Source organism: Onychomys torridus, chromosome 13 (genome assembly GCF_903995425.1).
Source record: "Onychomys torridus chromosome 13, mOncTor1.1, whole genome shotgun sequence".
In the NCBI taxonomy this organism is placed as follows: domain Eukaryota; kingdom Metazoa; phylum Chordata; class Mammalia; order Rodentia; family Cricetidae; genus Onychomys; species Onychomys torridus.
In genome coordinates, this window is record NC_050455.1 from 415,541 (window position 1) to 430,020 (window position 14,480).

Here is a 14,480-nt window from a genome sequence, read left to right on the forward strand (position 1 = left end):
CTAAGAGGGCTCTCTGCTTACAGAAAGAACCCGCGAAACTGGGACGAAACTGGGAGGGAATAGTGGTGTAGGGTTGGGAGGAAATGGAGGGAAAGGAGTGAGGGGTGGATTTGACCAAAACAAATTATATGCACATACGAAATTCTCAAACACTTAAAATTAAAGAATGATCTGATTATAACTTTTATTCAGTAACTACTTTTTGAGATCTTTTTCCATTAAATAATCAAGCCTATACACATGACCACAGAAGCCATAGTTGTGTAACAGAGCAGTGATGCAGAAATAGGTGAGATGCTATGCAAGTAATGGATCCCAATGTGGTGTTTCAACTGGTCAGTGCTTTGCTGTGAAACACAATTTTATATAGAAACAATATTGAAACATTAAAAGAACATATTAAAATAGTTACAGTAAATTCTAGTATAGACCCAAGCTACATTTAACCTTCACCTACAATTCCATGAGAAAATGTTATGAAATTCAGCTCCAGAGGCTATATTCATTCATAGAACTCTTCCAAGGAATTCTGTACACACAGCTAGACTACCCAGTTCAACACAGTTCAAGGGATCACAGCTTAAGCTCTGTGATGTTTAAATGCAATGCAGTGTACTTACTGCTTCTGTCCGTATTTCTAACAAATCCCCTCAAATCTGATCTATGAAGTGAAGGATCTAATTTAAGGCACTATTTCTGGGGTGTGCAAGAAATAATACAATTATCTGTGAATCTTTTAAAAAAATATAAAATGCTGGCTTCAAGACTTAAAAGGTGTTTGAGGCTGGAAGAAGAGGCCAGGCAATTGTAAAACAAAAAGGATAATACATAATTATAATAAACACTGTGCACTAAGGATCACCTGCCTAATATTAGTCACCCCTAACCATCTCAAAACTATTCTTTTAGGTTTTTTGTAGTTTGTTTGTTTTTTAAGACAGGGTTTCCCTGTATATCTCTGGCTGTCCTGGAACTCACTCTATAGAGCATACTGGCCAGGAACTCAAAAGATCCTTCTGTCTCTGCTGCCCAAGTGCTTAAAGGGATTAAAAACATGTGCCACCACTGCCCAGCTGAAAGCTATTTTTAATAGGGTAAATAAATCTACTATGGATTAGGAATTGCCTTCAAAGGATCATATTTAATATACAGATTAAAATTCATTACTATGCCGGGCGGTGGCGGCGCACGCCTTTAATCCCAGCACTTGGGAGACAGAGCCAGGCTGATCTTTGTGAGTTCGAAGCCAGCCTGGACTACAGAGCGAGATCCAGGAAAGGCAAAGCTAAAAACAAAAAACAAAACAAAAAAATTCATTACTAACCTTAAGAACTTTGGCGTTCACAGATTCTTTCTCTTTATAAAAAAATCGAACCATCTGGATAGTTAAGTAGGCAGGCAGCCGGCTGATCTTAGACTAAGGAGAGAAATGGGAACATATCCTTTATATCTAAAGCCACGAGTTTTTTTTATTTTGGGTGGTAAAAACAAAGATTAGATAAAATTAACTGGAACCCTTTCTCTTTTCATGTGTGTAGTGTAGTTGAGAATCTGAATGTGTATTTGTGTGCATGTTTACAAGTATCTACATAGGCACATGTATGTGTAAGTGCACATGTGTGACTGTCCACATGGAGGACTAAAGTTGACAGCAGGTGTCTTTCTCAATCATTCCTCACCTTTTACATCTCTTGCTGAACCCTGACCTCACTGTCTTGACTAGTCCAACCAGCCAGCTCCACCTGCAACACCCTGGGATTAGAAGCACGAAGCCAAGCCTACCTAGCTTTTACATGAGTTCTGAGGTTCCAAACTCCAATTCTCAGGCTTGCACAGCAAGCAGTTCTCCTGCTGAGTCACCTCCCTGCCCCTGAACCCTTTCAATGAAAGGGAATTCAATTTCAAAAGGAAATATAACTTACAGATTTGATGTACAAAGCATTTCTCTGCAATGTTGGAGACTGTTTAGTAATTTCTTCCTGAAGTCGCTAAAAAAAGACATTACAGACAACCAAACATCAGATTTAAAAACTATTTTCTGCAACACAGAATCATACATCTAATTTTTAAAAACAGCACTATTAATAATAATACATCAGTGGATTTACCCATGACATGGATAGAATAAACATGACATGGGTTTTTTTTTTTTAAGGTTTTCCTCAATATTTATTATAAGCAATCATGTAATATATACTATTAAGAATTCCTCCCACCAGGCAGTGGTGGTGCACACCTTTAATCCCAGAACTCAGGAGGCAAAGGCAGGCAAATCTCTTGAGTTTGAGACCAGCCAGAGCTATTAAACAGAGAAACCCTGCCTTGGAGGAAAAAAAAGACAGACAAACCAAAAAGAATTCCTCTGAATACAATGTTGTTACTCAAAGTCAGAGAAAGTAAATTATTATTTTAATTATTATTTTATTAAATAATAAAGCCTTCTGTCACCTATATCTATGAATACTCAGAATACTCACACTAGAAATTAAGAGAATGTAGGAAATCTTTGTTCTTTGTGAATTATATATAAAAGCCTGCCAGCATTAATTAGGTTAATTTTAAATCTGAGAAGAATTAACAAAGAAAACTTGTTAATCTAAGGCAGTGGTTCTCAACCTGTGGATTGCAACCTCTTTGGGGGTGTTTAATGACCCTTACACAGAGATCAGACATCAGATATCCTACATATAGATATTTACATTACAATTTATAACAATAGCAAAATTACAGTTATGAAGTAGCAACAAAAATAATTTTATGGCTGGGGTCTCCACAATGTGAGGAACTGTATTAAAGGGCCATGGCATTAGGAAGGTTGAGAACCACTGCACTAAGTGTGAGGAAATCTTTAGCTAAAATTTATCTCCTCTGGCCACATTTGTTAAAGTCTCGGGAGGTAGAGGCAGGTCTACAGAGTGAGATCCAGGATAGGCACCAAAAGTACAGAGAAACCCTGTCTCGAAAAAATAAAAGTTCATATGTTGGGCTGGAGAGATGAGATGGCTCAGTGGTTAAGAGCACTGACTGTTCTTCCTGAGGACCTGGGTTCAAGTCCCAGCACCCACATGGCAGCTCACAACTGTAACTCTAAGATCTGACACCCCCACACAGTCTATTTACACGCAGCAAAACACCAATGCAAATAAAGTAAAAATAAATTAATTTTTTAAAAGTTCATATGTAATAAAGATTCTCTATTATTATCAATGTGCTATCTATTTATATATGCATATATAACTTAGCAACACTAAAAAATATGAACTAAAGAACTTATTGTTTATAATATATTATCTTAAATTGTGTAATTAAAAAAAATTACCAATCACATTATAAAAGGAATCACTGTGGAGCTTTAACACATAACCATGCAAAGGTGAAACATGAACTAAAATGATTTAAAATCCAAACAAAGAGCTAGAGGTGAGGGGTGGCACATGCCTTTAGCCTCACCATTCAGGAGGTAGAGGCAAGTGGATCTCTGTGAGTTCGAGGCCAGCCTGGTCTACAGAGCAAGTTCTAGGATAGCCAGGGCTACACAGAGAGATCCTATCTCAAAAAAGGGGGTCAAAAAAAAAAAGAAAAGAAAAGAAAAGAAAAAGATCCAAACAAAATGATGATGATAAAATCTTTAAAATTATAAAGGAAAAAAAAACCTACCCAATTCAGAAATATTCAAGAAAAATTCAAAAAGGCATAGCTGGAATTAGGTGTGCTGGTGGACAGTAATCCCAACAACATAGAAGCTGAGCCAAGAGGTCTGGAAGTTCCTGAGCTACATAGTGTGTACATATGTGTACATGCTCGTACACGCGCACACGCGCGCTTATGTCAAAGTATTCATCAGCAAGTTATACTTAACATAATACAATGCTATCAAGTTGTCATCCAGGACTCTGATATATACCTTTGCTAAAATTTTACAAAATTAAGAAAACTGCCTGCAGAATCCCTCCCTGACAAACATTTAATTCTAACTCCAATTAACATTCACATTTCTTTTTTTATGCCATCTAACTTGTATTCAATAATTTATGAAACTATGCTAATAATGCTTTATTAGTTAAAAGCCCAACTGAAGTGTGACTTCCAAATACACAGGCAATTCGTGATATTCAGAGCAGCTGTATTTTATTGATGACACCATGAGCACTGAATTAATAAATACCAAACCATGTTCCTAAGAGAAACACTAAGTATGTTCCTGCAAACTTCTGATCACCTTTCCATCAAACAACCACCAGAAAATTATTCCATTTTGAAGACATCTTACTTCACCTACAGTGCTGAACCTATAACCAATAGCACCCTAGCTCACACTCAGGTCAATCCTAGTACACATATTTTCCTCATAAAGCACAATAAATACAGCATCCTTCTACTTAGGAATGTTGTATGCTTGGGGATAATTCTAAACACAAAATTACCAACAAACACACAAACGTAAAAAAGCATGATGGTAACAAAGGACAAGTATATGGTGTGCAAACTAAACAAGAAGGCAGAGCGATTCGTGTAGGACTGTGTGGTACTCAACTCAAAAACTGTGCTACTGCGCTGGGGAAGCAGCTGTCAGTACTGTTCGTGTCACACAGACCTGAGGACCCAAGCTGGAGCTTTAGAAGCTGTATTAAAACCCAGGGATAGTGTCACACTTATGACTCCAGTGCTGGGAAGGAAAATAGGCAGATCCCTGTGTCTTGCTGCCCAATTAGCCAAGTTGTCAAGTCAATGACTGTCATTTGTTTGTTTTTTGAGACAAGGTTTCTTTGCGTAGCTCTGGCTATCCTGGAAGCTGGTCTACAAACCAGGCTAGCCTTGACCTCACAGAAATACACCTGCCTCTGCCTCCTGAGTGCTAGAATTAAAGCTGTGCACCACCAATGTTCACCAATCAGTGACAAGTTTTTTGTTGTTGTTGTTTTGAGCTGAGGACCGAACCCAGGGCCTTGCACTTGCTAGGCAAGCACTCTACCACTGAGCTAAATCCCCAACCCCAGTGACTGTCTTAAAGACAAAGTGGGCATTGCCTGAGGAGGAACACCTCAGAAGGTTGCCCCTTGACCTCCACACACATACCGCAAAATCCCACAACCTGTGCATGCACAACTCCTCTGCAGATAACCAGCAAAGCACAGCAGGGAGCACCGTTGAGTTTACAAACAAATTCTAGCCAACAGGCTTGTTCACAAATACAGAACCCACAAGAGGCTCAGCCATGATTTCCTTACCAATTTAAGCCCTGTGAAAAGATATTTAACTTCCTGGTTGATGAAACAACTCAGTTGAAGTTGATTTTCCTTTCCTTTGGTGACCTCTTCTTCTTCAGATTCTGTACATTTCATGCTTTGCAAATTAAGGAATGGCAACAGCTATTCAATTTGTTAATTAATCTTGAAAAGATAAATTATCCTAGAGTTATTAATAGTAATTTGTTGGTTTATTTCAAACATTAGTCTCCCAGTAAAGATTCACTGCAACATGCTTTGCCCACCAACAACTTTATCAACAAAAATGAGTATGTGTTGAAGATATAAATTGTCATTATAAGTATTTTAATGATCCAAAGATGAGCAAAAATGTTCTCCAGATTTCTACCCATAACTCAGAAAACAAGTTCCTTAAATTCATGTACATTATTAATACATTAACTTCATGTAAGCTAACACTTCTCTATGAGATAAATTAATCAGACACACTTAAGATGTTAATAAGAAAAAATAATGGGGGCTGGAGAGATGGCTCAGTAGTTAAAATCATGTACTGCTCTTCCAAAGGACCTGAATTTAATTCCCATCACCCATGTCAGGTGCCCACAACCATCTATAACTACAGCTTCAGGGAATCTGTAAAGTATATACATACACATTTATCTAAAGTTCAAAATCACTGGATGACTATTTTATAAACTCCTAATTCACATTACTGTAAATTTTTAGGCACAAAATCCTGATGAATTTTTCTACCCTCCAATGCCAATCAGCCAACTCTGCTCTTATTGACAATTTACTTCTTATAAATTATGAATACGGTCTATACAAATCTTGGCTCATTAAGGATACGTAGTTTCAAACTCAACACCAAAAAACTGATCAATTAAGCTTTTCTTTTTAGAAGGTGTCACTGCTGATGCAGAAGAATCTGTCTGCAAAATTAAAAAGAAAATTCTAGTTTTACTTTTTGTAGATTTCAACAAAATCCAGTTTACTAATACATACTTAAGATTTGTTTAAGTGCAGGCCTTTTGTGTATTTCATTCTATGAATAAAAAAAAAATTACCAAAAGATTAAACATGTTCAATAAATATCAATAGGTTTTGTTTACAAATAGACTAAAATGCAAGTCCTCAAATTCTAAGTACAGGCTGAGCATCTCAACTATTCCAGCAGATATCTACCTGTTAAGATGTGGGAAAGTCAAAAAGAAAATGAAAATAAAACACAAAGTGGAATAATGAGTTGATCACAAATACATCTCGCTCACCTCTTTAACAGAATCGTCCTCTATGGCTTCTAGTTTCTGCTGCAGTACTCGCATCATTTGTATCCAGCACTCATTAGCATCCTGTGATGTAAAATGAAACACTTTTGTCCTGGCTGTGACAGTGTTCAGTCTATAAAATTCTTTCAAACTAATTATTGTTTCCTTAAGGAAGAAAGGTATTTTCTTTAGAAACATTCAAGCAGAAGTGGGCATGATGCTGCACACCTACAATCCCACACTTGGGAAGCAGAGGTAGGAGCACTGTCACAGATTCAAGGCTGCCTGATCTACACAATTCCAGGCCAGTCAGGGTTACACAGCAAAACCCTGTCTCAAAATAAACAAAACTTGTTAACTGGACATCTTATTCTCAGCACTCAGAAGGTCAAGGCAGGAGCATGGCCATCAATTTTGGGCCAAGCTAAGCTACATAGCAAGACTCTCAACCCCCACCCCACTCCACCTACACACACAGAGGCTGGTAAGATAGCCCAACAGGTAAGGCAAATTCACCTGCCACCAAACCTGATAACCTGAGTTTGATCCTTGAAACCCACACGGTATTAGGAGAAAACCCTGACCTCTGAACATGGTCCTTTACCCTCCATATATGCAACCATGCCATACATATCTCAACCCCACACACACATCCATACATTTCACACAAAAAGAATAGAAAAATTAAACTGTTCTAAAATTTTTTAAACACTTATTTACTGGTGTAAGTGTTCCTGAGTATATGTATATGCACCACACATGAGTGGGTGCCACAAAGATGTTAAAGAGGGTGTTAGATTCCTGGAACTGGAATTATAGACAATTGGGAGCCACCTAATCTGAGTGCTGAGAACTGAACCTGGGTCCTCTGCAAGAACAACAAGCAGTCTTAACCACTGAGCCACACTTTCAATCCCTTGTTTTTCTAATCATGCATAAAAATAACTACTTTAACAAACTGGTGTAAGTAAGAGCTTTCAAAAAGTAAAGAATTTCAGAAAATTCATCGAGCAGGTTTTATGCTAATTGAGCTACACTACTGCAGATTTCAAAATTTTAGTGAACAAAATAGAAAAGGTCCCAATAGTGAATACATATAAAAATAAGAATACCAATGTAGGGGATGGAGCTAAAGATCAAACCCAGAGTTTCATTTATGCTAAGGTAGTGCTTAATCGTTAACTCTACCCCTCCCCTTATTTGAATTTTAAAAGGACACCAGAGCCTGTGTGACAAAACATACATGGATTAAAAACATCAAGAAGACCAGCTAAGATTATAGCCACAACTATGAGCAAGAGATAATGATGTGAACAAGAGCAGACTAATCCCTGTGTTTCCAGCTGTATTCCAATTACTATACTGAGTGCAGAAAACCTAAGTTCTGGGTTAGAGAGATGGATTAAGTGGGGAAAGTTCTTGCTGTCCAAGCATAAGGACCCGAATTTGAATCCCCAGAACCTATGTCAAAGTCAGATGTGCAGCTTGAGCCTTTGTAATCCTAGTTCCTTCCAGTAGAGAGGAGAATCCCCAGAAGCCTGTAGGCCAGCTAGCCTGGAGTCCACGCAGAAAAACAAGAGTGCCTGTCTTAAGGTGGAAGGTAAAGACCAACACAGAGGTTGTCCTCTGACCACCAAGTGCACACTGCAACATGTGTGCACCCACATTTACACACACAAGCACGCAAAGATAATCTAAGTTTGTATTTACAAAATAAGAGAAACCTATCCCTGATTACCTGTTGAAGATACTGTCCTTGTTCACCCTTCTCCGCAAACTGTGGGAAAGCCATGTGCAAGAATTGCAGGAGAATAATAGGTGGTATACTAGAAGAAGTTTTATCCATGGAATCAAACAAATCTCTAAGGGCTTAAAAAGAAAACAAATAGAGATTTAGAAAAACAGTAACATATTTAATATACAGTTGTCTTGTAGTGATGAAAATGTTCTGAAATTATACAACACTATGAACAATGATGGACACATTTCAAATGGGTGACTGTATAACATGTGACTTACATTTAAATAAAACTTCTGAGGAAAGATAGCACAGCTATAAAACTTATCTAATCCAATTACTTATGAGATGACTCATTTCTACTCAGGCATGGTGGTATGGACCTATAATCCCATTTCTCAAGAAGCTATGGTAATAAGATCTTGAATTCAAGACCAACTTGGACTACATGGTGACATCCTGTCTTGATAATGAAGTGGGAGCTATTCATTAATTACAATGTCAAACCCTTCTCACGCAGTAAGGAAGCACATGATATCTAGCCTTTAGAGAGTATCAAATAGCTTAGAGTAGGGGCACACTTAGTTTGCATGAGGCCCTAGGTTCAATCCTTAGCACCACAAAAATAGTAATTTAGATTTATTCTCATAAATATTTATTAACATCAACTAAGTTGTTTTTTTTTTTTTACTAATAATCACATCAACACTACTAAAACTTATTTCTGTTGCCTCCTAATGTCATTCTCAGAGATTTAACTAATAGAACCTGTAAACAAAATTACAACACAAAAAAATCAAAAAGTCTGACCTGGGGAGATGACCCAATCAATAAAGTGTGTAGCATAAAAGCATAAGAGCCTGAGTTCAACTCTCAGAACACAATAAAAAAAAGCTGGAGACAGTGGTACACACTTGTTATTCCAACGCTAGGGAGGTGGGAACAGGTAGATCCCTGGGTTCAATGACCACCAAGACCTAATTCCCAAACAAAAAGATAGATGGCTCCTGAAGAACAACACCTGAGGTTGACCCCTGGCTCCACATGTACCAATACACAACACACAAAAATGCAACTACATAAACATACACCAAACAAAGAAAAACCCCAGAGGGTTATTTTACTTCTTTTAAAGACAAGGTCTTCCTATTGCTTATACTCCAGGTACTACCACTTCAAAGGTTTTTTTTTTTTTTTTTTTTTTTTTTCAAGACAGGGTTTCTCTGTGTAGCTTTGCGCCTTTCCTGGAACTTGCTTTGGAGACCAGACTGGCCTTGAACGCCCAGAGATCCACCTGCCTCTGCCTCCCAAGTGCTGGGATTAAAGGCTTGCGCCACCGCCTGGGTGTCAAAGGTTTATTTTTCAAGAAAAAAATACATCATTGGTTTGTAATCTGGATACATTTTAAATTATTTAATGCAAGGGTAAAGATACTCCATATGAATGAAGTGACAGACCAAAAAAAAAAAAAAAAAACTGTTGCTATTTGTTTGTTCATTAGTTTTGAGACATTGTCTCTTTATGTAACCCTAGCTATCCTGGAACCTACAAAGATCCACCTGCCTCTGCCTCCTAAATGCTGGGATTAAAGGCTTAGGGCACCAGGCCTACCACCACCACTTTTTTTTTTTTTAAATAAAAGAGGTAATATGGCTTTACCTGGAGATGGTTCAAGAGGTAAAGGTACCTACTGCCAAGCCTAACAAATGTTAATTCAATTCCCCTAGGACTCACAGGTCCAAGGAGAGAACCCACTTGCAAAAGTTGTTCCTCTGACCTCTACATGTGCACGTACCCACATACATACACATATAAATAACATTTATTGAATAGGACAGCCTCTCTCAGTATACATACTGACCTGCAGTAATATACTGTGCTGAAGCCATTTCCCCTGAAGCTCTCAAGGCACCTGCATACCTAGGAACATTAAGTATAACAACACAATTAAATTCATCCTGAAATTTAAAAGAGAAAAAATAAGTTAAAAGAACTTATTAGGATACTCTTGAATTCAAATTTCTCAGCGTAATTTTTCCTTTCTGGTCTTACTCATATAAGCACAATGGACTTTAAAAGGCTACTTAAACTTAAAAGCTTTTTTTTTTTCCCCGCTTGGAGTAAAAGCTATATACCTACTTTCAGCATTGACTCAGCTAACATGAAACAGTCACTGGGAGATCAAGGTTCCAGTAGAGTTCTACTTTCACTTTCAGCTCAGTTAGTTTACAACAGCACAGAACATGAAGCATCCAATGATGCTCACACATTACCTCATTATAAAGAATCTCAATTTCCATTCACGACAAATTCTCTATGGTAAAACATAGATAGCATTCCTACAACATATCCAAAAGAGTAAGTAATAAGGGACCACCAGAACTACAAGTATGATCAACCTTGACAAATCTCAACATTAGATTGAGTAAAAAACTAAACCAAAAAGGAAAGTCTGCATGATCCATTTGTATTCCAGAACTGCAAAATAACATGAAATCTGAAGTCAATGAATGTACTTGGAGTGAATGAGGATTATTAACTGGAGAAAAAGTACAAAACTTCTGGAAAATGAAATGTTCTAGTTTGGTAGGAAAAACAGATTACAGAGCATCACATCTCTCAAAAACAATCAAATCCAGCAAGGAAAAAAATAAACAATCAAATCAAACATATATGGAATCTATCCCTGTAGATGTAAAATATGTCTTAATTTAAAAACATAAAAGCACTTTGCTTACTTAAATAGGATGAAAGAGGGCACAGGAAAGATGTTAAATTACCTCCAACTCAAGGGCTTTGCTTTCCTGTCATCTGTTTCTAACTTTCAAAACTATAGTTTCTTGGGGTTTTCTTGTTTTTTTGTTTTGTTTTTGTTTTTTAATTTATAGGGTCAAATGGAGTAGAGGGCAGGAAACATCTTAAAGACTACTTCAGATTCTCAAAGAAATCAAAGTAGGGCCAATACACAAAACTTGAGAGCAGCGCACTGTTTGGAAATAATAATAATAAACAAGTAGTTAACCAGCCAGTGACAACAGACTAGGGGCACAACCACAACACACAACTTTTTAAAAGTAAAATGCAGATAAAAATATTAGAAACTTTGAAAATTTGATCTAAAGATTTTGGGCTGGAGAGATGGCTCAGTGGTTTAGAGGTCCTTTTGCAGAGGACCCAGGTTCAATTCCCAGTACCCACATGGCAGCTCAAAACCATAACTCTAGTTTCAGGAGACCCAATGCCCTTTTCTGGCCTCCAAGGGAATCGGGAACACCTGTGGTGCAAACATACATGCAGACAAAACACTCATACACATAAAATAATACTTTAAAAATTATAAATATCAGACCTGAAAGTTCTGATTTAGTCAAAGTGCCTAACTGAGCACCACAGATTAGGAAAAATAAACTCTTAGATTCTAAGAACACTTAGGAAAATAAAATAAAGAAGAAAACCAGTAACTATTAACAAAAAAAGAATAGCAACCACTCTCAGACCAGAAAGGCCTAGAACCCTTTGAGAAATAACTATTAACTACGGAAGAAACAATTTTGATCTAGGGTATTTGCACCAAAAGAAATAGGTTTAAAAAAAAAAGTAAGTCTTTTGAAAAATTACAAAAAGCTTACTATGATTGTATCAGGCCATATTTCTAAGTAAAAATAAAAGTGATATCTGCCAGTATCCAGAACTGAATAATTTGAATGCTTCTATTCTCCTTAAAATCTTTCAATAAAGGCTCCCAATCACCATCATACAAACAACTATGATTATTATAGTGTGTGTGTGTGTGTGTGTGTGTGTGTGTGTGTGCGCGCGCGCGTGCGTGCCACGTGCACTCACATACATGTATGCACATGCATGCCACAGCTGAGAAAGGACAACTGTCAGGCATCAGTTTTCTCCTTCCACATGTGGGTCTTGGATACTGAACTCAGGTCATGCAGCAAGCATCTTTACTGAGAAATCTCACTGGCCCCTATGGAATTTTTTTAAGGATTCATGTATTTTATTTTATGTGCATGAGTGTTTTGTTTGCATATATGGATGTACATCACCCCGGGTGTCAGACCCTCTGGAACTGGAGTTAGAGATAGACAACTATGAGCTGCCATGTGGGTGCTAGGAAGTGAGTCTAGATCTTCTGCAAGAGCAGTTCAGTGCTCTAATTGCTGAGCCATCTCTCTAGCCCCTACTATTTTTTAATTTATACTCACTAAGAAGAGATTTACAGACTAATGCATAGGTTCTCAAAAAATCTGACTTTCATTTACTTGTGTGATGGAATATAAAAACAAAGTTTTCATTCTTTTATAAAACTACCATTCAACTAGCATAGTTAAACCTACAGGTTAAGGGAACAAAATTAAAAATCCAGACATAAACTAGTGTTAACAAAGCTGCTAAGATAACTGAATGAGTTAGAACAGTTTGACAGCACTGGAAGAACTGTATTATCTATATGCAAAAAAGATACCGTAATACATAAAAAAATTGATGGGAAAAATTCCTCAATGAAAAATTTCTCTTCCCTCAAAAAGGAAATGTGGCCTGGAGTGGTAGTTCACACCTTTAAAGCCAGCAGAGGTAGAGGCAGGTGGATTTCTCTAAGTTTCAAGACCAACCTGGTCTATATAGTGAGTTCCAGGAAAACCAGAGAACCTGTCTCAAACAAAACAAAACAAACAAAAAACATAGTATAAATGTTTATAATGTTATAGTACAGAATTAATTTCTAACGTAACACCAAAAGTATGAGATAAAATGAGAAATAAAATTCAACTACATTAAAATGTTTTTTAAATCTGCTCTGTGTGCACTCATATGCTTTAATGCACATGTGAGAATCAGAGGACTTTTGGGAGTTCATGCTCTCCTTTGAGTTTGCTGAGGAAGGGTCTCACAGCATACTCTATAGCTAGATGGCTTGTAAGCTTCCAAGCAATTTGTCTGTCTCTGTGCCTCCCATCTGGCCACAGGAGTGCTGGGTTATAGACACATGCCACTGTATCTGTCCATTTACACAGGTTCTAGTGACCAAACTCAGGTTACCAGGCTTGCATACCAACCACAGTCATCTACTGAGCCATCTATCTCCCTAGCTCCTACATTAAAGTATTTCTTAATGTGCTATAAACACACTCTCCACAAAATTAAACAATTCAGAATACAGAAAAAAAGCACTTACAAATTATCTGGTAAGTCAATTTAGAATATATTTTTAAAACTACAACTGATTTTTATTTTTTTGCTGGAGCGGAGGACCGAACCCAGGGCCTTGAGCTCTAGCAAGCGCTTTACCACTGAGCTAAATCCCCAACCCGATTTTTTTTTTTAAAAAGGGCAAATAACTCAAAAACAGGCCAAAGATTTAAATAGACATTTTCAAAGCATATATAAATGTTCTTTACCTGAAAAGATACTCAACATCATTAGACATTAGAAACATCAGTCACCACTTCACACCTGTAGGATGCCTGCAATCAACTTCAGACTGTAACTGTACTTACTGAACGCAGGTGGAAAAATTAGAGCCTTTTTCCACTGCTGGAAAATGGTGCAGACTCTTTGCAAAAAATTTCATTTCTCAGCCGGGCGGTGGTGGCAGGCACCTTTAATCCCAGTACTGGGGAGGCAGAGCCAGGCGGATCTCTGCGAGTTCGAGGCTACCCTGGTCTACAGAGTGAGATCCAGGACAGGCACCAAAACTACACAGAAAAACCCTGTCTCAAAAAACAAAACAAAACAAAAAAGTTTCGTTTCTCAAAATCTTAAACAGTTAACCTATGATTAAACAACCCATTCCTAGGTACATAAACAAGAGAAATGAAAACAGATTGTCCAAATGTTCGTATATGAATGCCTGCAGTGGGTTGAATGAGAAACATCCCCCATAGGCTCATTTATATGGAGACAGAGTCCTGAGTTCATAGTGCTGTTTGGAGAAGTTATGGACTTTCTGAAGTAAGTAGGAGTGGACTTTAAGAGTTTATAGCTGCAGGGTGACGGTGGCACATGCCTTTAATTCCAGCACTCTGAGAGGCAGAGCCAGGTGGATCTCCAACACTGTCTCAAAAAAAAAAAAAAAAAAAAGAGTTTATAGCCTTGTATCACTTCTTGTTCCCTCTCTGCTTCTTGTGTACAATAAAGGTGATCAGCCAGCTTCCTGCTTCTGCAGCCATGCCTGCCTGCTGCCAAACCTTTCCTACCATTATACCACCATAGAGTGTCTACTATCCCTTTGGAACTGTAAGCCAAAATAAA

The 14,480-nt window shown here is 37.6% G+C and overlaps 1 protein-coding gene across 3 annotated transcripts in view; it reads right to left on the minus strand.

The window, feature by feature from the left end:
- Positions 1-14,480, minus strand: part of Usp14 (ubiquitin specific peptidase 14) — a 37,672-nt gene that overhangs the window by 7,128 nt on the left and 16,064 nt on the right. For all 3 annotated transcript variants that reach the window (XM_036205089.1, XM_036205088.1, XM_036205090.1), the window contains 7 exons: positions 10,078-10,136; positions 8,217-8,347; positions 6,482-6,562; positions 6,060-6,142; positions 5,229-5,343; positions 1,923-1,988; positions 1,325-1,417 (listed from right to left, as the gene is read on the minus strand). In XM_036205089.1, coding sequence (XP_036060982.1) covers positions 1,325-1,417; positions 1,923-1,988; positions 5,229-5,343; positions 6,060-6,142; positions 6,482-6,562; positions 8,217-8,347; positions 10,078-10,136 — 628 coding nt within the window. The remainder of the gene's footprint in view (positions 1-1,324; positions 1,418-1,922; positions 1,989-5,228; positions 5,344-6,059; positions 6,143-6,481; positions 6,563-8,216; positions 8,348-10,077; positions 10,137-14,480) is intronic.